This window comes from Anolis sagrei, chromosome 3 (genome assembly GCF_037176765.1).
Source record: "Anolis sagrei isolate rAnoSag1 chromosome 3, rAnoSag1.mat, whole genome shotgun sequence".
Lineage (NCBI taxonomy): Eukaryota > Metazoa > Chordata > Lepidosauria > Squamata > Dactyloidae > Anolis > Anolis sagrei.
In genome coordinates this window covers 264,345,472-264,366,939 of record NC_090023.1, presented here as the reverse complement: position 1 = coordinate 264,366,939, position 21,468 = coordinate 264,345,472, and the positions used below count along the sequence as shown (strand labels likewise).

General features: G+C 40.5%; 1 protein-coding gene across 2 annotated transcripts in view; it reads left to right on the top strand.

The window, feature by feature from the left end:
- The window catches only part of LOC132770424 (cytochrome P450 2J2-like), a 37,756-nt gene extending 16,696 nt beyond the window's left edge, over nucleotides 1-21,060 (top strand). Inside the window, exons 2-10 of one of the 2 annotated variants that reach the window (XM_060767363.2) lie at nucleotides 351-565; nucleotides 2,869-3,031; nucleotides 5,616-5,765; nucleotides 7,532-7,692; nucleotides 9,531-9,707; nucleotides 11,708-11,849; nucleotides 12,692-12,876; nucleotides 17,743-17,884; nucleotides 20,118-21,060. In XM_060767363.2, the coding sequence (XP_060623346.2) occupies nucleotides 395-565; nucleotides 2,869-3,031; nucleotides 5,616-5,765; nucleotides 7,532-7,692; nucleotides 9,531-9,707; nucleotides 11,708-11,849; nucleotides 12,692-12,876; nucleotides 17,743-17,884; nucleotides 20,118-20,305 (1,479 nt within the window). In that variant the 5' untranslated portion in view covers nucleotides 351-394 and the 3' untranslated portion in view covers nucleotides 20,306-21,060. The remainder of the gene's footprint in view (nucleotides 1-350; nucleotides 566-2,868; nucleotides 3,032-5,615; nucleotides 5,766-7,531; nucleotides 7,693-9,530; nucleotides 9,708-11,707; nucleotides 11,850-12,691; nucleotides 12,877-17,742; nucleotides 17,885-20,117) is intronic. The other variant, XM_067466095.1, reaches the window with a different exon arrangement.
- The last annotated feature ends 408 nt before the right edge of the window (nucleotides 21,061-21,468 follow it).

Here is a 21,468-nt window from a genome sequence, read left to right as displayed (position 1 = left end):
ATTTAGCACAGACAACAGTGTCTTATAATCTGTCTGTGATGTCTGTGTTCAAAACAGATCCCATTCTAGCCCCAAAAGGAGGCTGAATTCCTTGACCTCTTTTCCTACAATTAGTTTGTGCCACACCTGACATATCAGAAAACTGCTATGTGCTCCTATGGAAAATGCCCAGAAGGCAGATTGTTAAGACTACTTGGCTCAAATATGGATCGTTTGTTGAAGTATATGAAGTGTGTTGTCATATGAAGTATATAAAAGAGGTGTGAGTAGGGAAGAGAGGGAGGAGTGGAACCAGCATTGAGAAAAGATATAAGACTTTGGAGAAAGAGCATCTAACCTTCTTCTTTCAGCCTCACCCATCTCAGGTTGAAAAGAGTCAAGAGAAGTTTGGAGAATGGAGGGAGTGTGGGCATACTTGATTGCTCTCCTTGTGGTTCTCCTGATCCTGTACTTTTGGAGGCAACAGCGATCACTCCGAACGTATCCCCCTGGACCTCTTTCACTTCCTTTCATTGGAGGCCTATGGCGAATTGTGTTTGGATATCGTGAAGATACTCTGATAAAGGTACTTCTTCCTCAAGAATTCACCAGTAGATGTGTAAGATATTTAGCAAAGACAATGGCACCTTATTATCTCTCTGTGATGTCTGAGTGCAAACATGCTGTATATATAAAAAAATTAAAAACAACCTTTTAGCATAGGTTTGATATTTCAGAATATTAAGGCAGATAATGCACATTATCTGCTTTGAACTGGATTATATGAGTCTACACTGCCATATAATCCAGTTCAAATCACATAATTTGGATTTTATATGGCAGAGATGGAGAATGGAGAAAGAAAGGATGGAGACTGGAGAAAGAAAGAAAAAAATGCCCTCGATATAAATTTTGGAAGAAATCTCTCAGTGGTCTAAAGAAAGTTCAAAATGATTTTGAGTGTCTGATAATGGAGAAAAATTAACCGAATATACTGAGAATTTTCAATCATTTTTATTTTGATTATTCATAGAATCATAGAATTATAGAGTTGGAAGAGACCTTGTGGGCCATCCAGTCCAACCCCATTCTGCCAAGAAGCAGGAAAATCACATTCAAAGCACCCCTGACAGATGACCATTCAGCCTCAGCTTTAGAGCCTCCAAAGAAGGAGCCTCCACCACACTCTGGGGCAGAGAGTTCTACTGCTGAACAGCACTCATAGTTAGGAAGTTTTTCCTAATGTTCAGCTGGAATCTCCTTTCCTGTAGTTTGAAGCCAGTGCTCCGCGTCCTAGTCATGGCCTTGTATCCAATCTGTCTTTTTAAAAAATATCCCGGGTTTTCTCTTTCTCCTTTCATTTATTCCATGCCACGTTTAGTCTCAATCAACATTTCAGAAAATTATTCTCACCTATTTTCATAGATTACACTGGCCAACACACATTTTGGTGCATTGAATGTTAGCCCTGTTTCTGACCCGCCGATTCCAAAAATGGCACCAGTTTCCCCCTATCAGCTCTAGTTTTTAAGATACAGAACATATGCCATCTTCATATGCCCATGAAAACAACATGATTGCCATCTCTAAGAAATTTAAGTTGATGAGGTCTATCAATTGCAGTTTTCTAAATTCGCACCCAAGTAACCCCAGGCACAGGCCTAAAAACAAAGACACCAAGCAACTTTTTGTTGGGCTGTGTTATATTAGTTAAGCCCTATATGGCTCAGACCCAAGCTGTTTGACACATTTTATCTCACGGTATGAGCTAGTTGAGTCACCTAAGATCCACAATGTTGCGCAAAGATTATTCTGTAAACCTTTACTTCCATATAGGAACTCATAAGGAAGTTTAGGAGAGGTATTGAAATCATGGAGGAATTTAAAAGAGTCTGGCCCTGAAGGAAAGACCTTGCGGACCCACCAAAGAGGGCTCGCTACAATGGTGAGCAAAGAGAAGCCCAATTTAAAAGGTTTTTCCTAAGTTCCCAAAAGAAATCTCACCAAAGTTGAAGGAAGCGCCACCAAGATGATTTTATTACGATTCAGCTGAAAAGCAGTATTTCGCCAAGCTAAGCATAATATGTACACAAATAAAAGCCTTTTTTATACAGAAACAGAGTTGTCAGATTTGAATTTCCTGCTCCCCGCCCCTCTGCCGGCTTGATGGTGATTGGCTGGTGCCTCTACAGCTGGGAGGAGGCTTGGCCGCCTCCTGAGTGCCTGGGCCAATTTCTGGGCTTCTGCCGCCTCGGTGTTCTGACGAATCAGGAGAGAGGGAGGCGGGACGAGAGGGAAACAATGGATTCTTGAGAGGATTATGGAAGTAGGAAATGTCCAAGTGGTCAGCGAGTCCCAGGGGGGCCTGCGAGACAGCCTTTTCTATTGTCTTTGAGTGGCTGCAATAAACATTGATGGCTGGCAAGCCTGCCATAATCCAGATTTTTCCAGTGCTGAGAGACAGGAACAATGAAAGAATTTTGGCTGTGGTTTCAGTAGAAATGAGTTTAATGAGTAACAGGTCAGGACAAAGGGTGGCTTTCTGAAGGCTTCCTTTGTCCTATTGAGATAGGATCATTAATGCCAAGCGACCACCTCCTCTGGGGGGGCCAACTCCGATTATCCAGTCTGGTGTCCTTGTCCTTAGCAAAACTATATGTTACTATATTTTATGGGGGTCATGTTCAGTATTGTTCTGGGAACATGAAGAGTAGAGAAGACCTAAACAGCAATCTGAGGGGGTATAGAAAACTGGAAAACAGGGCACCAGAGATGGGTAGAAGCTGCAGAAATAAGGACTCGAGGAGAGCAGGCATTTACATGTTAATCTGAAATAACTTGATTCATCGAGTGAAACATTTCTTTCTCCTATTTTGTTCCCAATGGCAGCTGGCAAAACAATACGGAAACATTTATACCCTGTGGGTGGCAAATTTACCTGTGGTGGTACTGTCTGGATTCCATGCTGTCAAAGAAGGATTGGTCAACCACTTGGAAGAGTTATCTGACAGGCCACTGACTCCTTTCTTTAGAGCAATAGGACAAGGAAAGGGTAAGTTATGAAGAGGCTACACTAGACTTTTCTTTAGGTAAAATAGGCAAGGAGGAATGATTGCTCTGTGAAAGCTTCAGCCTACTCATAATGTGGTGTTGCCACTGTTTTTTCTCCTTTCTTTTATCTTTTTCAACACTAAGAATGTGAGCTGTGGAAATACCAACTGTAATGTACCTGCCAGCTTTTTCCCTTGGCGCTAGGACTGCCACACAGGCTGCTTCTACACTTATTATTATTATTTACTTCATTTATATACTGCTTTTCTCAGCCCTTGGGCGACTCAAAACAGTAATACAGTTTGACACCACTTTAACTGCCATGGCTCATTGCTGGGGAATCATGGAATGTGTGGTTTGGTGAGTTTCATAAAATCTTTGAGCCTCACCAAACTACAAATCCCAATAAACTTTAATTCCTGTATGTTAACCTATCATTAGATAGTCCCAGATACCCACAAAAAGCACCTTCTCAATACTGGCTTATATTTAAGATCATAAAAACAATTTTACAACCTCTTGGGAATAGATACCTACAAGTAATCGCATTGATTAAAATGATAGGACAAATACCTGTAGTCTGAAAAAGAATCTTTAAAAATAGTCAAAGAAAGGAACCATATCTTTGGACACAAACAAAACCACCAATTAAAAGATCCTGCTTCTAATGCTTGTCATTTCAGTGGTATAAATGTAATACCAATTTTCTCTCATGCTGCCATACTTACTTACTTACTTAGGTGATCCCTTGTAGCTTGAGGATGATGGTCTTCCAGATGTGGTGTCTTGGTGGTGGGTCCGTAGGTAGCTGTGGAACCCTATTCTTGATCTGCATGTTCTCCTGCAGTGAGGACATCGGTTTCCAGGTATAAGGTGGTCCCGGTCAGGGTTGGCTTGACACACCTTCCTCTTGGCACGTTTCCCTCTTTTGGCCTCCATTTGTGCCTCTTCAAATTTTGTAGCACTACTGGTCACAGCTGACCTCCAGTTAGAGTGCTCAAGGGTGAGAGCTTCCCAGTTCCCCTTGTTTATGCCACAGTTTTTGAGATTGGCTTTAAGCCCATTTTAAAATCTCTTTTCCTGTCCACCTGTCATATGTTCTGCAATTGATGGTGGTTGGTGATGGAAGGGTTAATGTGAGTATTCATTCTAGAGGGTTTGGTAATCTGTAAGTGGGAGTTCATGGGTTGCAGCTGGGTGTTATTGGATTTAAGGAGCTAACCTTGAGACTGATCTTTGGGAGAAAAGTATCTGTTGTATTTTGGTGGTGGATGCTGCTGGTTTCCCCCCAGGTCTGTTGGATTTTTCGGTATCCTGACCTGTCTCCTGTAATCTTGGAATCCTGGAACCTTGAACCTTTGGACTGGCTTTTAACTACGGTATAGACTCTTGATCCCTGGACTTTTTTTATTGAACTCTTGGCATTTGACCACTGGACTGGACCCTTTTGACTACCGAGTTGTTTTTGCTATCAGTCTTTGTTCATTCTGTAGCTGGGTGCTATCTTTATGTTTTATGTTTTGGTCTATTAAAACAGCCAGCAAGTAAGTGCTGTTTTAATTAAACTGTTTGATAAAACTGGGAGTTTGGTTCATCTCTACCTAAATAAGGTAGAGCCCTGGCAACGTGACACCACCAACATTATGTTTTCTGTTCTTGAGTTGGGAGTAGACTAACTGCTTTGGGAGACGGTGATCGGGCATTCAGACAACATGGCCAGTTCAGTGGAGTTGACGGTAGAGGACTATCGCTTCAATGCTGGTGATCTTTGCTTCTTCCAGCATGCTGACATTTGTCCGCCTGTCTTCCCAAGAGATTTACAGGATTTTTCACAGGCAGCACTGATGGAATAATTCCAGCTGCCATAATATTTATCACTCACTACAACTGATACCTTTCGATTACAGTATGAATTGTAAAGATATCTAGGATCATCTGACTTCTCAATACTTCTAGCACTTCAGTGGCTAAGAATGGCTAAGACCTTTTCATGGAGAAAGTAGTCTGATTCAGCAGCAAGTATTTGGATGCCTCTACACTGTAGAATTAATGCAGTTTGACACAATTTTAACTGCTGTTAGGCTTGTGTATTTTGGCTGAACATCGATCCATTTCTACTGGCTGAATTTCGTGAGACCCCCTGGAACCATTTTCGTGCACCTCTTGAAACCATGGTAGACTTGAAACCATTTCCAAATTAAGAAAGGTTTCCAAATTAAGATGATTAGGTTGCCTTTGAAAAATTTGTTCAGAAAGTTTTTATTTTTGCCTTCCTCTCAGGCTAAGAGAATGTGACCTGCCCACGGTCATCTCAAAGGCTAAGCAGGGATTCAAATGCTGGTCTTCTGTAGTCATCTTCCAAAACTTAGACCATTACACCATACTGACAGTGACTTCTCTCTGTGTTTCACCATAATAAAGACTGGTTCTGTATCAAGTCAGCAAAGGACACTCTTGGTATTAAAAGCATATTCAATATATGGACACATTTCATATTCTGTAGTAAAGGTTGCCTTGTCTTGACTAGCAACTTAAATATTTTGGCATGAATTTTGTACCTACTAATTACATTTGGATGCCTGCAGGTGTTGCACTTTCAAACGGTCACACATGGAAGCAGCAGAGACGGTTTGGGCTACATTCCCTGCGGAAACTGGGATTGGGGAAAAAAGGCATGGAAAGCCAAATCGAAGCAGAAGCCCAGCAGCTTGTAGAGATATTTGCACGTGAAAAAGGTATGTAGTATTAGGCAGGCCCATAGCCAGAAAAACTTTTTGGGAGGGGTTGAAACATTTTTCAAGCAAAACATGAAAAGCAGGTTCATAACACAAATAATTTAAATTATATTATTCATTCTAGATTTTTATATGCACTTAAATCAAATTCCTATTTTAGTTATGAAGATTAAAATCTAAAAAAACCCTGAAAATGGCACTTAATTGGTAATTTTGTGGTTACTTCAATACCCCCCTACTGAAAACACTTGAAAACTGTGTTAATACACTTTGGCAGCAATCAGGCTCCATGTATAAATTTTGGAGGACACTCAAGAGTGCAAGTCCAGATTTTCTGCATGTGTAACCTTTTCCCATTTTCCACACCACAGGTCAGATTCTTCCATTAGTGTGTCAGTATCTTGAACACATTCATTGTAAAGTTCTGTGCACTTGTTTGAGTTGGATTTTAAATAGCTACATTTAATAGGGAGGTGCCCTTGCAGCTCCTGAACCACTCCTCTGTGCCTTGTAAACCTTTCTTGAAGCTGACTACATAAAAAGTCAACAAATTGGATGAACACATTTAGCCTATAATATTTCATTGGTGTTGGTGAAGTTACTTACATGATGCTTTTACATGTCTGCCTTGAACAGACGTGAGGAATCTTTCACAGATTCTATGTACATCTCTTTTTCTAAGAGACTGTCGACATATTGCAGACTACAGAAAATGTCCACATCTACTCTTTGTAATGTTTTGCTAAGCTGAAGAGATGATGACAGAAGCTTTCTTAGGTCTTCTGTAGTCACCTTCCAAATTAGGCACAACTTCACCATTCAGAACAACAAAAAGAAGGTGTCCAGCTTGGGATGGAATATCATTGTTGTGTAGAAGACTCTCTTTTAGTTCTTCAAGTGTTCTCACCACCACACTGTCCAGATTAACAAAACGTAAAACTACATCAAGTCGCTCAACCTAACAGTTTGCACAACGGTTGTCGCCTGAGGGCTGAGAAAAGTGGTATATAAATAAAGTAAGTAAGTAAATAAATAAACAACAGGTGGTTTGCTCTTGATTATATTTTTTCTTCAATTTTTTAGGGGCATCATCTATCTAGTCTGATAGATGATGCTCTGAAGAAATTGTACACAGATTATACTGTTCCTTGGCAGTTTCTGACAGGTGGAATGGTGGAAATCTTTACTAACACTAGATTTAATGAGTGAGCACTGCAGTCGATGCAGCCAGCCATTGGATACTTCTACAATATAATTGCCTGTGCTCCACTAATATGACCACTCATACTAGCAGCTCCATCATAATCCTGTACATAAAAGTATTGCAAGTTAAGCCCAATTTTTCCAGTGTTTTCAAAATAATGTCTGCAAGTCCTCTACCTGTCACATCGGTTATCTTCAGAAAGTCTATAAAGTATCATCTTATTCCTACAAATTTGACATCAACGTACCTTACTGAGAGCAATAACTGTTCTGAGGTACTCACATCCAAAATTTCATCTGCCAAAATAGAACCCCTAACCACCCCTCCCCTCACCCGGCAACAGGCCTGGTTTTAGGTGCTGGTTCTGCCACTTGTCTCAGCCTATAGATATCATTATATGGTATACATTATATGTTCTGGAGAGGAATCGAACATATTTCAATTAAATTGTAATGCAATAGTAAACTCATGATGATGTCAACAATTTATCTCCACCCAAAGAAAGAACAACTTCTATTAGCATAAGACATTGAATTCAGATTAACGAACTTTTTTTTTACAGGGCAACCATTTGATCCTTCAATGGCCATCACAAATTCTGTCTCTAATGTGATATGTGCTCTGACATTTGGACAACGGTTTTCTCTTGAAGATGAAAACTTCAAGAAATTAATTGAAGCCGTTGATCTTGCTTTAAGAGCCATAGGAAGCTTCTCTCATGCAGTAAGTGAGCTTTTTCTTATGAACTAAGTTAGGGGTCTTTCAGACATAACTAAATCCCAGGAGGAACTGGGATATTAAATCCTATTTCTGCCTGGGATTTAGACCCAGGATTTAGTCCGCATCCCCAACCAAAACCCTAGGCTTTCCCTCTGGGGGTGGCTACAAGCCATCCAGGTCAACCTCCACCCTGCCCTCGTCTCCTGATGCATAATTTCTGCATGTTGAGAGAGCTCACCAGAGGGAACAGTGCTCCTGGCAGGCCCTTCAGTAAGTATTTTCTTTGGCACAGGGATGGAGGAGCTCGGAGGGGAGTGGGTGGGTGCCACCCCACTCCTTCAGGCACCCAAACTACTGGGATTGCTGTGAGGATTGACCCCAGGGCTGTGAAAGCAGTCACAGGAGTCAATCCACACAGGGCCCTCACCTGCAAAGGTCCCGATCTTTCCAAGTGTTTAATTGATCTGGAGAAAACTGAGATATCCCTGTTTTCTCCATATTAATTCAGCCTTACCAGAGGTAAAACTGAGGCAGGTTGTGAGTTAAAAGCCTGTCTGGAAGAGCCTGAAAATAGAATTTAATAGGCTATAATTGATAAGAATTTTGAAAAAACAAATTAGGTTTTAATTCATTTGCAGTCATAGGTCCTTATCTCATGGCCTAAACACAATTGCTTGAAGTTAGGAGTTCATTTTGGTCATTACCTATTGCTATGTTGTTCAGGTCTGATATTTATTATCATGTCAGTATCAACCAGACAATTGTATTACATTTTAAACAAATTTTTAACAAACAGACAAAACAGAGTTTGCAAGCTTGGTAGTTGATTAAATGTCCTTTGACCAGTATCTGGCCACTTGGAGTGCCTCTGGTGTTGCCGCAAGGAGGTCCTCCATTTTGCATGTGGCGGGGCTCAGGTTGCATTGCAGCAGGTGGTCAGTGGTTTGCTCTTCTCCACACTCGCATGTCGTGGATTCCACTTTGTGGCCCCATTTCTTGAGGTTGGCTCTGCATCTTGGGGTGCCAGAGCGCAGTCTGTTCAGCGCCTTCCAAGTCACCCAGTCTTCTGTGTGCCCAGCGAGGAGTCTCTCATCTGGTATCAGCCATTGATTGAGGTTCTGGATTTGAGCCTGCCACTTTTGGACTCTCGCTTGCTGAGGTGTTCCAGTGAGTGTCTATGTAGATCTTAGAAAACTATTTCAGGTCTGATACAAACTATATGAATGTGTCTGTTTTCCAACCTTCCCTAAAAACCAGTCCTTTCTTAGGAGAGGGATCCCTGAAATATTGTAGGGTTTTTGTTTTCCTAATAATCAGTTACATCTTTAGTTAGTTAAAAAAAAATCCATAATCTGAGTTTTTCACTGCAGTGGCTGGAACTGTATTGATATAATTCATGTAACTTATCTTCAACATCTGGTTGTACCTTTTTGGCCAGTGAAATAAGCAGATGTGTTCCCTGGTTGATCCTTATTGCACCAGCAAAGTCCCAAGAAGCATAACCATTTCATAAGGGCCTCCTGCTATTGCTAGTTTAGATCACTGTAGAGCCACTGACTCAGCTGCAATTACTTATGTGTCAGTTGACGATTCAGTTGATTAAATGGGTCTGATCCAATTGGGACTAACCACAAAAATCCCAGTCATGCAGTTGTGCATTCATGTAAGGTGTCAAATATTCAACGTGCCACTGCATTTGCTTGAACTAGGGAAACATCATTGTGAATTCTGGATGGTTGTCATATTGACAAGAGAAACAATTGGTTGTGCAACTACATCTTTCTAGATTTATGCTACAGGTTGAACATATAGGCCGGATCTCACTTTTGTCTTCCCTTTAGCTGTATGAAGTAATGCCATGGCTCATGAAGCATCTTCCTGGACCTCACAAGCAGGCATTTGATGCCTCAGAGATGCTGCTTTCATTAGCAAAGAAGAAAATAGAGAAACACAAAGAGGACAACTCCTACCATGAGCCACAGGACTTCATTGATTTCTATCTACTTCAAATGGAGAAAGTAAGTTTTGTATCTGGAATTTTCCAGAAAGGGGGAAAGTTTCTGATGTCCTTCTATATAGCTGTATAAAGTCTACACTGAACTGGATTATATGGCAGTGTAGACACAGATAGTCCAGTTCAGAGCAGATATTGTGGATTATTTGCCTTGATATACTCAGTTATATGAGAGTTTCCCATTCTTCTTTGGATTTTATCTGTATACCCAAATCCTTTAAAAAAATATGCCTTATTCCTGCCCCTTGTGTTCTTTCTTCTTCCTATCTTGGTATTCATATATCGTATCTAGAACAAGACATTTCAGAAATAGATTTTTAATAATTTCCACTTTATTCAGAAGTTATAGAGAGTTCTAAAGTGTTTTAGCAAATAACACTGGTTAAATGTTAGGATTGTTTTGTTTCACTTCCACTCTGTTTAATCTTTGTCCTGGAAGCAATAGCTGTGTTTACCAGCAGTGGTTATCTCAGCTAATTCTCAGATTGTAGAATCATACAAAGCAGGTAGAGATATGTAGGAACGCAACTGATTTCAATATTAATGTCAAAAATACGTAGTATGATTTTGCTTAGGATTTGTGCTACATTACAACAGTCAAGACAAATATCACTTAAGTATAATAAACATTAAATAACCAGAAAAATAAAATAAGAATGTAAACACTAAACTAATCTGGGAATCTGCTATAGCAACACATCCAATGAAGTGGTTTAAAACCAGTATTAAAAAAAGATTAGGACTAAGTACATTCCAGTCTACTTGGAATACACGAAGCTCATTCCAGAAGCGTGTTGAAGAACTGGTCCAAGAGTCCAGAAGAGCCTTGACTACCCATGTTGCAAATCTGAAGTAGGAAATTTAGGTACCGCTTATGCAGGGAGGCTAATTTAACTAATTTACGATGCCATAAAACTCTCCAGCAGCATGCAAAAGAATGAGGAAGTACTCCATTGGTGTCACAAGTGGATGGTGACATGACAGCTCCCCTGGTGGCCAGAATTCAAAAGCATACCCTCATGAAGCTGGAAAGTTAAATAGCCTCTGTGTGTCTGTCTATTAGGCCTGGGTAACAACGGAAAAATTTGTTTCTAAACTCATTTCGTTTTTAGGGGGTCCATTGCGTTTCGTTTTTTAAAAGAATTCTGAATTTTTCTTTTAAAATGTTTTGTTATTTACGAAATTTCATAAATTTCGAATTGATTCGTTAATGGCGGACGCGATTGCGCAATACGCTAAAAAAACCTCCAAATGGGACAGGGGGAACTTCTGAAGCTTCCCTCTCCCTCTGTTGTTGACTGTTGGTGTGATAATTTATTTTTTTATCACTGGTAAAACAAGCAACAACTATAAAACTTGCACCAGACATATGGAAATAATAACAAAACAATTTTGAAACGATTTCGAAACAATTTCGAAACGATTTTGAACCAATTACGAAACAATTACGAAATAAAATGAAAAAATCGTTTCGATTTTTAGTTGCTCCTAATACGAATCAATAACGAATTATGAAATTAACGAACGAAACTGCCCAGCCCTACTGTCTATATATGTTGCTTGTCTATTGCATTGAATGTTTGCCATGTATGAGAAGGGCAGAATATAAATACTGCAAATAAATAAATAAATAAATAAATAAATAAATAAATGTTTCACATCAGAAAATCATGTATTAATTAAGTTGTTGCTAATCCAAGGACCCCCAGAAATAGTACTTCAGGATGCTGAAAATGTCACGTGGATCTTCAAAATGAAATTGATTTGTGCAGAAACAAAACTTGGGACTTTCAGGGAGCGTTATTTCTCATCTGGAGAGAATCTAAGAGTGCTGCCCTTCCATTCTATTACAGATTGAGCATTTCCTATCTGGAAATCCGAAATCCAAGGAACTACAAAGTCTAAAAATATCCAGATTTTCTGCTAAAACAATATGTGGCTGCAAAAGCTATGAAGTCATGCCTTTAAACATTGAAATTTCACCTTTCTTGTGTTTATTTTCAGAGCAAGAATGATCCTGACTCTACATATGATGAGGAAAACCTGGCTCAGTGCATTCGTGACTTATTTGTTACTGGAACAGAAACGACTGCCACTGCCTTGAAATGGGCAATCCTCCTTTTGACAAATCATCCAGATGTACAGGGTAAGAGAGATATATGTGCAATGGGAGCAAGTCTTACTTTTAAAAACCTTATTGTGAGAATTGTAATGCTGTTAAAATGTATTGCGGGGGTTACATTCCAGGACCACCCGTGATAAGCAAAAATCCACAAAGTAGGGGTATTCAAAGAGAGTACATCCAGAGAGCACTGTGGATTCAAACAATGATGGATCTGCACCAAACTTGGCATGAATACTCAATACAAAGAGGGAGCCCAAGGCCAGATGAGGAAGAAGTTCCAGGAGGCAAAAACTGGGCTAAAGGTCCAAAGCAAACCCAGTTTCAGCCGCTCTCAGACAAACCAGTGCTGCCGCATCCCCACTGCTGCTGGTGCTGAAATCGCCAGGGAAGGCACGCTGCCTGGTGTGACCTTCCTCAGCCCAGCTAATCAAGGGAGAGCAGGGTCTGCCTCCCATTGGCTGGCCACCCCACTGGTGGGAACTTTTCTGAGGGAGCTGCTGGGAAGAAGAAGCCCCCTTTGACACCATAGCGGAGGAAGGAAGGCAAGGAGGGAGGGAGGGAAGAGACCTCACTACCTCTGGGGATGCTTGCCATAGATGCAGGCGAAACATCAGGAGAGAATGCCTCTAGAACATGGCCATATAGCCCAAAAAAACCTACAACAACCCACTGACTTGAACTAGTTGGAGGAAAGGTTTGATGGAAATGCAGCAAACCGACTGTGGTTGAGCGTCATTCAAGTGTGTTGCATTTATATTAATATGCTCATATATATATAATCTCATTGGGTCAAAAATCGCCAATGGTTTCTCAAGGTTCTTTTTTGAAGCAAAACTTCCATCCATTTTTACCGTTTTCCCCAGATAAAGTACACAAGGAGATAGAAGACGTTTTGGTTTCCTCCTCCATCTGCTATCAAGACTTAAAGAAACTTCCTTATACGAATGCTGTGTTTCATGAGATCCAGCGTTCAAAATATATCTTGTTAGTTGGCTTCCCAAGACAATCAACCAAAGACATGAACCTGAGGGGCTTTCACATTCCCAAGGTACAGAATGTTGTTATGGCTGCACTTCCTAAGATATATCCCATATATGCTCCACTGGATGACTTTTTGAGAAACGTGTTCACACATCTTCATTATTCCTTTCCACCTGTTCCTTTTTGCCATTCTGTTCCTAAACTGGTGCCTGTCCTCACTAATGGACTGGATGAGGGCTAACAAGTTGAGATGAAATCCAGACAAGACAGAGGTACTCCTGGTCAGTCAGTAAGGCAGAACAGGGTGTAGAGTTACAGCCTGTGTTGGATGGGGTCACACTCCCCCTGAAGACACAGGCCTACAGTCTGGGGGTGATCGTGGATCCATTACTGACCCTAGAACCTCAGGTATCAGAGGTGGCCAGGAGTGTCATCGTACAGTTAAAACTTGTGCGTCAGCTGAACCCGTACCTTGAGACACCACACTTGGCCATGGTAGTCCACGCCTTAGTCACATACCATCTAAACTATTGCAACACTCTCTGCATGGGACTGCCTTTGAAGACAGTTGGGAAGCTTCAACTATATCAGCAGCCAGGTTATTAACAGGAGCACCGCACACGGAGACAACCACTCCCATGTTGTGGCAGCTCCATTGGCTGCCAATCTGCTTCCGGGCTAGATACAAAGTGCTAGTCATTACCTTTAAAGCCCTAAACAGCTCAGGTCCAGGCTATTTGTCAGATCATATCTGCTGTTATATATCATCTCGAACACTGCAATCATCAGAGGATGCTCTTCTCTGGTCCCACCCACGTCTCAAGTGTGGTTGGTGGGAATGAGAGAGAGGGGGCCTTCTCTGTGATTCCCCCCCCCCCACTTCTGGAATTCCCTCCCTAAATAAATAAAAACGACCCCCTCCATCATCTCCTTCAAAAAACAACAATCTTTTCTGTCCTGAGTCCCATTGGGGAGAAAGGGCAGAATATAAATGAAGTTCTATTGTTTATCATTATTATCTTGTGTAGTGTAAAAAGAAAGGCCTTAGCCTCCTTGCTGTTCTTCTGGTGGCAGGCTTAGACCTTTTTTTCTCTCTCAGAAATGCTTTTAAAGAAGAAAGTTGTTAAGACTGAGCCAGGGAATGCTGTGTTTTGTGCAATTTAGCACACTTGTGCAATAGCTTCATTGCTTTTTAACTATGCATTGCTAATATTTATATGCTTAATTTTATTGTAATGTTTATATACATTAGTGTCATGAATACTTTTTAAACCAAGTTCTTTTTATTGTAATGTTCAGGGTGAGAGGGTATGTCAGAACTGTTACAGAACTTTTGCATTTTTACACAAAGAACAACATTGGACATACAGACATACAGATTCTATGTAATTACATTGGATTCACAAAGAGCTTACAATTACATTTATTTATTTGTTTGTTTATTTATTTATTTATTTATTTCGAGCTTTTCTAACCCGGTCTTCTCGACTTCTGAAGAGGGACTCAGGACGGCTAACAGCAGAGGGTTAAAATACAATAAGATAAACCACAGTAAACATCATAATACAATAGTACAAAAATACATTAAAATACAATTATACAACTTACACAAGGTCAGTTCGTCAGAATAAATCATAAATTCCTCGCCATCCGCCCGTGTGGTCAACAGTTACTGACTCAGTCGTCATTCTGCAAATGCAGTATTCCAAAGCCATGTTTTTACCAGCTTTCTAAATGTCAGGAGGGAGGAGGCAGATCTAATCTCCATTGGGAGGGAGTTCCAGAGCCGAGGGGCCACCACCGAGAAGGCCCTGTCCCTCGTTCCCACCAATCGCGATTGCGAAGGAGGTGGGACTGAGAACAGGGCCCCTCCAGTAGATTTTAATAACCTTGATGGTTCATAGGGGAGAATCCATTCGGACAGGTAAATTGGGCCAGAGTCATTTAGGGCTTTATAGGTCAATACCAGCACTATGAATTTTGCTCGGAAACTGATTGGCAGCCAGTGGAGCTGACGCAACAGAGGAGTAGTATGCTCCCTGTACCCCGCTCCTGTTAGTAGTCTGGCTGCCGCTCGTTGGACTAGTTGTAGCTTCCGGGCATTCTTCAAAGGCAACCCCATGTAGAGACGTTGCAATAGTCTATACGGGATGTAACCAGAGCGTGGACCACCGTGGCCAGATCAGACCTCCCAAGGTAGGCACATTGACTAACAAACAAAGAAAGGGCAATTACATTTTTACTCAGTATTCACACCACATGCATATACATCCATCCTCATGCATACATCCAAATATTACCATATCTTTTTTTCCATCCTTGGAGAAGAACACCTGTTAGACCAGACCCTGCTTCCTTGCAGTCTGGTAACACATAGTTCCAGAACTTCCATAATGCCAAAATGCCAAAACGCCAAAATACCAAGGATCAAATCCCTGGGTTGTTGTAGATTTTTTCGGGCTGCATGGCCATGGTCTAGAGGCATTGGCCATACAGCCCGATATAACCTACAACAACCCAGTGATTCCGGCGATGAAAGCCTTCGATAATAGATCAAATCCCTGTTTTCCATACAGCAGAACCTGACTCCCTGCTAATGTATAATGACTCCAAAATGTACTCCTTCCTCTTCCTTTGAGAAAAGATCCCAAAGTGTACAGAATCCTACTTTCCCATAGCAGATCTGACACTCTCCATGGTACACTCTCTCTCCCCTTCCTAATGGACCATAGCATAGCGGGTGAGCCAGACTCCTCTGGCCTGTCACACTTGAGAATTATTAGACTGAGTCTTTTATAGAAATATTTTTCTGATGTAGTAATAATAATAACTTAATTTTTATACCCCGCCTCCATCTTCCCAAAGAGACTCAGGGCAGCTTTCAAGGGACATGCCCAAACAAATACAGGTTAAAAACAAGCACAAAAAAACCCACAGTCAATATCAAATATCAATAAACATAAAATCAAACAACATTTTAAAAACAATTAAAAACACTATCACAGCCAAACAATAAAATGCTGGGTATGGCTCATAATTGCTAAGTGCAGCAATTCCTATGTAGTGCCAGGAGAAAGTGCAGCAATTGGAGGGCTGGGCTAGGAGTCCTTAGACTATTAAAGTGTTAGAAGTGCCAGAAAGGGACTGTGTTGAAATAATTAGTAAATAATTGTCCTGTTTGAAATGATCTTGAGTCTTCATCTCCTGACGTAGATGTTGATCTTCAGGTAACAAACTATTGTGTTCTGAGTTTGACTTGAAAGAGAATTGTCTTTGACTAATGTAAAACAGAGATAATTTCCTTTAGAGTTAACCTGGTTTCTGGTCAGCAAATGTTGACAGATGTAAACACATGTAAACATTTGTCTTACCACTGTCACAGTTCTTATTACAGTTTACTTTTTTCAGTTCTCATTAGCAACTTTTAATTACAGTCCATGAAGCAGGCAGTTAATGATTTAGTCATTGCAGGCCTTTATCTTTAAGAATGGTGTTTCCAAAATTATTAACTCTCATGCATTCATCTTTCATTCAATTCCATTCACACCATATATCATATTTCAAATCTCCATTTATCAAATCTGCTCATCATATTTCTTGTGACATTATGTTTTAATTCACACATTGGTGTCGTTTTGTGTTGACTGCTTTGAGTCTCTTTTGGCAGGGAAAGCCTGAGGTATAAATATAAATACAATAATAATACAATTATGTGTTAATATCTAGTATTTATTATAGAAATAATCATGAAACTTGTGGATGAACTGAGATGAATACCCATTGTTTGACATATTGATGGTTTTTGGAGTTGAGGATGGAAAATATGTGAAATGTTGTGAAGCTTTTTGCTCACTCTCATAAAGACGTTTCTTTATTAACAAGTTGTTTATGTGGACAATAAGAACATCATCTAGAATACTTTTCCTACCCATCCAATGAAATGTAAGGGACGAATATGTTCTGTTCAAGGTTATATAAGTAAAGTTCCACAAGAGTAAACATTTCATATAGATCCAACTCATATTGTTAATCCCAGCTAGAGTAGACCTATTGAACCCTATGTCTTGAACTGGCATTTAACTATGGATTCAGTGGGTCTATTTTAAGTGGAAGTAACCCGAATAAAGGAAATAAAGCCCGGCTGCTCATTGGAGGGAAGGATACTAGAGACAAAGTTGAAGTACTTTGGCCACATCATGAGGAGGCAGCAAAGCCTAGAGAAGACAATTATGCTGGGGAAAGTGGAAGGCAAAAGGAAGAGGGGCCGACCAAGGGCAAGATGGATGGATGAAATCCTTGAAGTGACTGGACTGACCTTGAAGGAGCTGGGGGTGGTGACGGCCAACAGTGAGCTCTGGCGTGGGCTGGTCCATGAGGTCAAGAAGAGTTGGAGTCGACTGAACGAATGAACAACAACAACCTGAATTCTAGCCTTGTAGAGGAGAATTCTTAGATTATGCATATTTATCAGCACTTGGTATCACATTCTTAACTGGGATCATATAAATAACCACAATAGGTGCATCTACACAGTTTGACACCACTTGAGCTGCTATGGCTCAATACTATGGAATTCTGGGAGTTGTGATTTTACAATGCCTTTCCCCTTCTCTGCCTAAGAATGCTGTTACTTCACCAAACTACAGCTCCCAGGATTCTATACTACTGAGCCATGGAAGTTCAAGTAATGGCAGGATGCATTAATTCCACAGTATTCATTCCTCATTGACCAAAGGGACTATAAGCTCACATATGTGGAAGTGACTTTATCTGCTAGTGCTGATATTCAGAAGCAGGATGGTAGTTAGCTAGGCTGGCACCTGACTTTGTGAGTACTGATGTACACAGCTCATTCCCACTGAATTTACAGTTCCAAGAGAAATGTTCTCACGTGTATCTCTGTGGGTACCAATCACTTTTTTCTTTCTTTCAGGGGACCGTTATTATACCAAATGTACGCTCTGTTCTTCTTGATCCTCAGCAATGGGAGACTCCTGAAAAGTTCAATCCAAATCATTTCTTGGACAAGGAGGGGAATTTTGTGGCTAGAGAAGAATTTCTGCCATTTGGCGCAGGTGAATCTAGAAGTCCAAACTTGTAGAAATGTTGAGAAACCATGCCCAAAATCTGGTATCTACTTAAGTAGTTAGTTAACTAATTTTTTCTAACAAAATTCAGTAAATATCTACAATAAAAAGATACTTCAAAGAGATGGAAAGAGTTTACAGTGCATCTTACCATTAATTATGAGTTAACTTAATTAAGGGATGTAACATTGTGATTAAGTAGAGATTGTGAATTCAAATTAGTTACAAACTAGCCACCCCCTGCCACCCATTGCTGTGGCCCACATGGGGGTCCTGTGTGGAAGGTTTGCTCCAATTCTATCGTTGGTGGGGTTCAGAATGCCCTGTGATTGTAGGTGAAATAAAAATCCCAGCAACCACAACTCCCAAATGTCAGGATCCTATTTTCCTCAAACTCTGCCAGTGTTCACATTTGGGCATATTGAGTATTTGTGTAGGGTTTGGTCCAGCTCCATCATTGTTTGAGTCCACAGTGATCTCTGGCTGTAGGTGAATTACAACTCCAAAACCAAAGGACACTGCCCACCGAACCCTTCCAGTATTTTCTGTTGATCATGGGAGAACTGTGTGCCAAGTTTGGTTCAATTCCATCGTTGGTGGGGTTCAGAATGCTCTTTGATTGTAGGTTAACTATAAATCCCAGCAACTACAACTCCCAAATGACAAAATCAATTTTTTTGAGTGAAGGACATACATTAGGTTGTTAGGTGTCTTGTGTCCAAATTTGGTGTCAATTCGTCCAGTGGTTTTTGAGTTCTGTTAATCCCACAAAGAAATGTTACATTTTTATTTATATAGATGAGTAAATGCAAGCAACAGTTTCATATTCACAATTATTACTGGGTTATGACTGAGACACTACTGCCACAATTACTATGCCCCCATCCCACCTATTTACCAGGTTTCTTCTGCTGGCAGTTGGAGCATGGATGAGAATAACATTTACATCAGGTTTGGGAGAGAAGTGTGTGGTCAGGTCAGGAAAAATAACTTTGGATGCATCTGCATTGTAGGATTAATGTGGTTTCCATTTGTCAGTGGAGGGTTACCCAGAAGTTTCAAGAGAACAGAGACAATTGATACAGACATGGGAATTTTTGCTGGCCTGTATCAGAACATCCTTGAATGGAAAAGAAGTAGCAATGAATATTTGAATTCAGGGCAAGCGGACAAAAAGTCACGATTAGTCTTGGAATATCTCAAGCAGTAGACGGGGATGGAAAGGACCTCATGTGTGTGTGTGTATAATTCTAACAAGTAGAAGAGTATCTCCAACAAAGTCTCAAAGCTTTTGTCCAATGTAGAAGCGCACTTTGGCAAAAAGAATGGACTATTGTTGCATCTCAGATCAGGAAACGAGACCATAAATCCATCACACTGCACTGTGGGAAAAAACAATCCTTTTTATTGATGAAAAATGGTTACAAAAGAAAGGTAAATGCAAAGTCAAAAAGCCACAGTAGAAACTCAGCAGTCAGGAAAATCTCTGAACTAGAGCAAAATTCCAAAAGCAACAATACAAGAATCAGGAACCTGTTAGCATATCACTAACCGTACTTGAAAACTAGAAGCCTCTGGGAATGCAGGCCATGGAATGCAGGTAATCTGCCAAGGTGATGCCTCAGTCTAAAATGATGCTTGATCTAATGAGACAGCCCTGGGAGGCCCCTTAAACTAAAGAAACTGTTTATTGACACGCCTCCAGACTTTGAAGCCTGAGCCTCCCTTTCCCGTAATCTACTTGACCTTTGTAGGAACCGCGATTCACTCCTGTTTTTCCAAATCTGTTCTCTTCGATCCTCATTAAAAAAACCCAGGTGTGAGTTCCTCTGAAGAGCTATCACTGCTTGGTTCTAAAACATCAGGATTTAGAACCCTGATGTCTCATCAGGATGTTTAGTTTCACTTTTCCCGCCACTGACCTCAGAATCAACAGTTTCAAAACCATCAGGGAAAGATACATGTTCAGTAGCATCAGGAAATACAATCAGAGAATCAGGTTCAGGTTCACACAGAGATTGAGGCTCAGGTTCACATGGAGGCTGAACCCCAACAACTATAAGTTCCCATTCATATTCTTTTCCCATAACCACTCAGATATGCTGACACACACACACACACACACACACACACACACACACACGTATATATATATATATATATATATATATATATATATATATATATATATACATACTCACTTTCTTTATTTCCTCTTCAGGGGCCCGGGTGTGTCTGGGAGAGCAACTTGCGAGAACTGAGTACTTCCTCTTCTTGACCAACCTGTTGAGGGCCTTCCGCTTCCAGCTGCCAGAAGGAGTCAAAGAACTCAACCAAACTCCTATAATGGGAATATCAACACCACCCCATCCATATAAAGTGTGTGCAGTTCCTCGCCATATCCCCTAATAAAATATACCAAGAAAAGAAATTATATCGGTTTATATATCGCTGCATTTTAAAGCTTCTGGAAATTCAATCCCAAACACCCAGAGGACCAAAGTTTGGAAACCACAGGTTTAGACAAGCCAAGTACTTTCAGCACCCGAGCACCTTCTTTGAAACTTGGGCTAAAACCTGGAGTGGATTCACTGGATAGGTGACACTTTCACTTTGTTCATCTCTTCCAAACAACTTCTTAAAAAATGTCAGGTTTATTTGGGAAAAATAGCTATAGTCCAAACTCTGAGCTTGTTGAGGGTGTTGATATTCCACTTCCAAGAAAAGGTGTATAGTGCAGAGTGTAACATATATCATGTGCTTATTTATTGCTGTTGAGAATTAAACCTTCTGAAGGATCAAAGTTTGGAAAGTATTGCTTCAAAGAAGCTAAGTAGCTTCAGCAGCTAGGGCAGAGACTTTAAAATTTGGGCTAAATCCTGGAATGGATTCTCTGGATAAGTGACACTTTCATTTTGTTTGTCTCTTTCAAACAACTTTTTTAAAAATTGGAACCTCAGGTGTCTTTGGAAAAAGTAGCTGGAGATCAAACTCTTTATCTTCATGATGAGCTTATTGGGGGTCTCGATATTCCACTTGCAAAACAGGGTGCATTGTGCAGAGTAGAGTGTAGCATATATCAGTGGGGACTATAAATATTCATCATTATATTATGTATATGATTGTTAAATAAATTACTGTTGCCTATTGTCATGCTGTGTACATTATTGCGTGCCTTTTAGATATTAAAAACTTGATATTTATTTACTTAAATGGTGATTTACAGTCAAACAACAAACACAATGGGTTCTGCCCAGGCATGTAGTGGGGGGGGGGGGGGCTTCAGCCCCCCCCCCCCCGAAATTCTCATGGTGGTTCGCGAAAAGGCCTTACTGGTGCATTATTTAAACTATTATGTTTATTCATATCATAATCTGACCACCATACTCAATATATCCCATATGCATGGGGTATTGGGGTAATGATACAAAAGGTTTGCTAGGGTAGACTCTCTTTCACTCAGACTCAGCCCCTCCCCAAAACAAACTCAGCCCCCCCCCCCCGAATCGAAATCCTGGCTACGGGCCTGGTTCTGCCAAAGGCGTATAATCTGAAATCACAGAATCATAAAA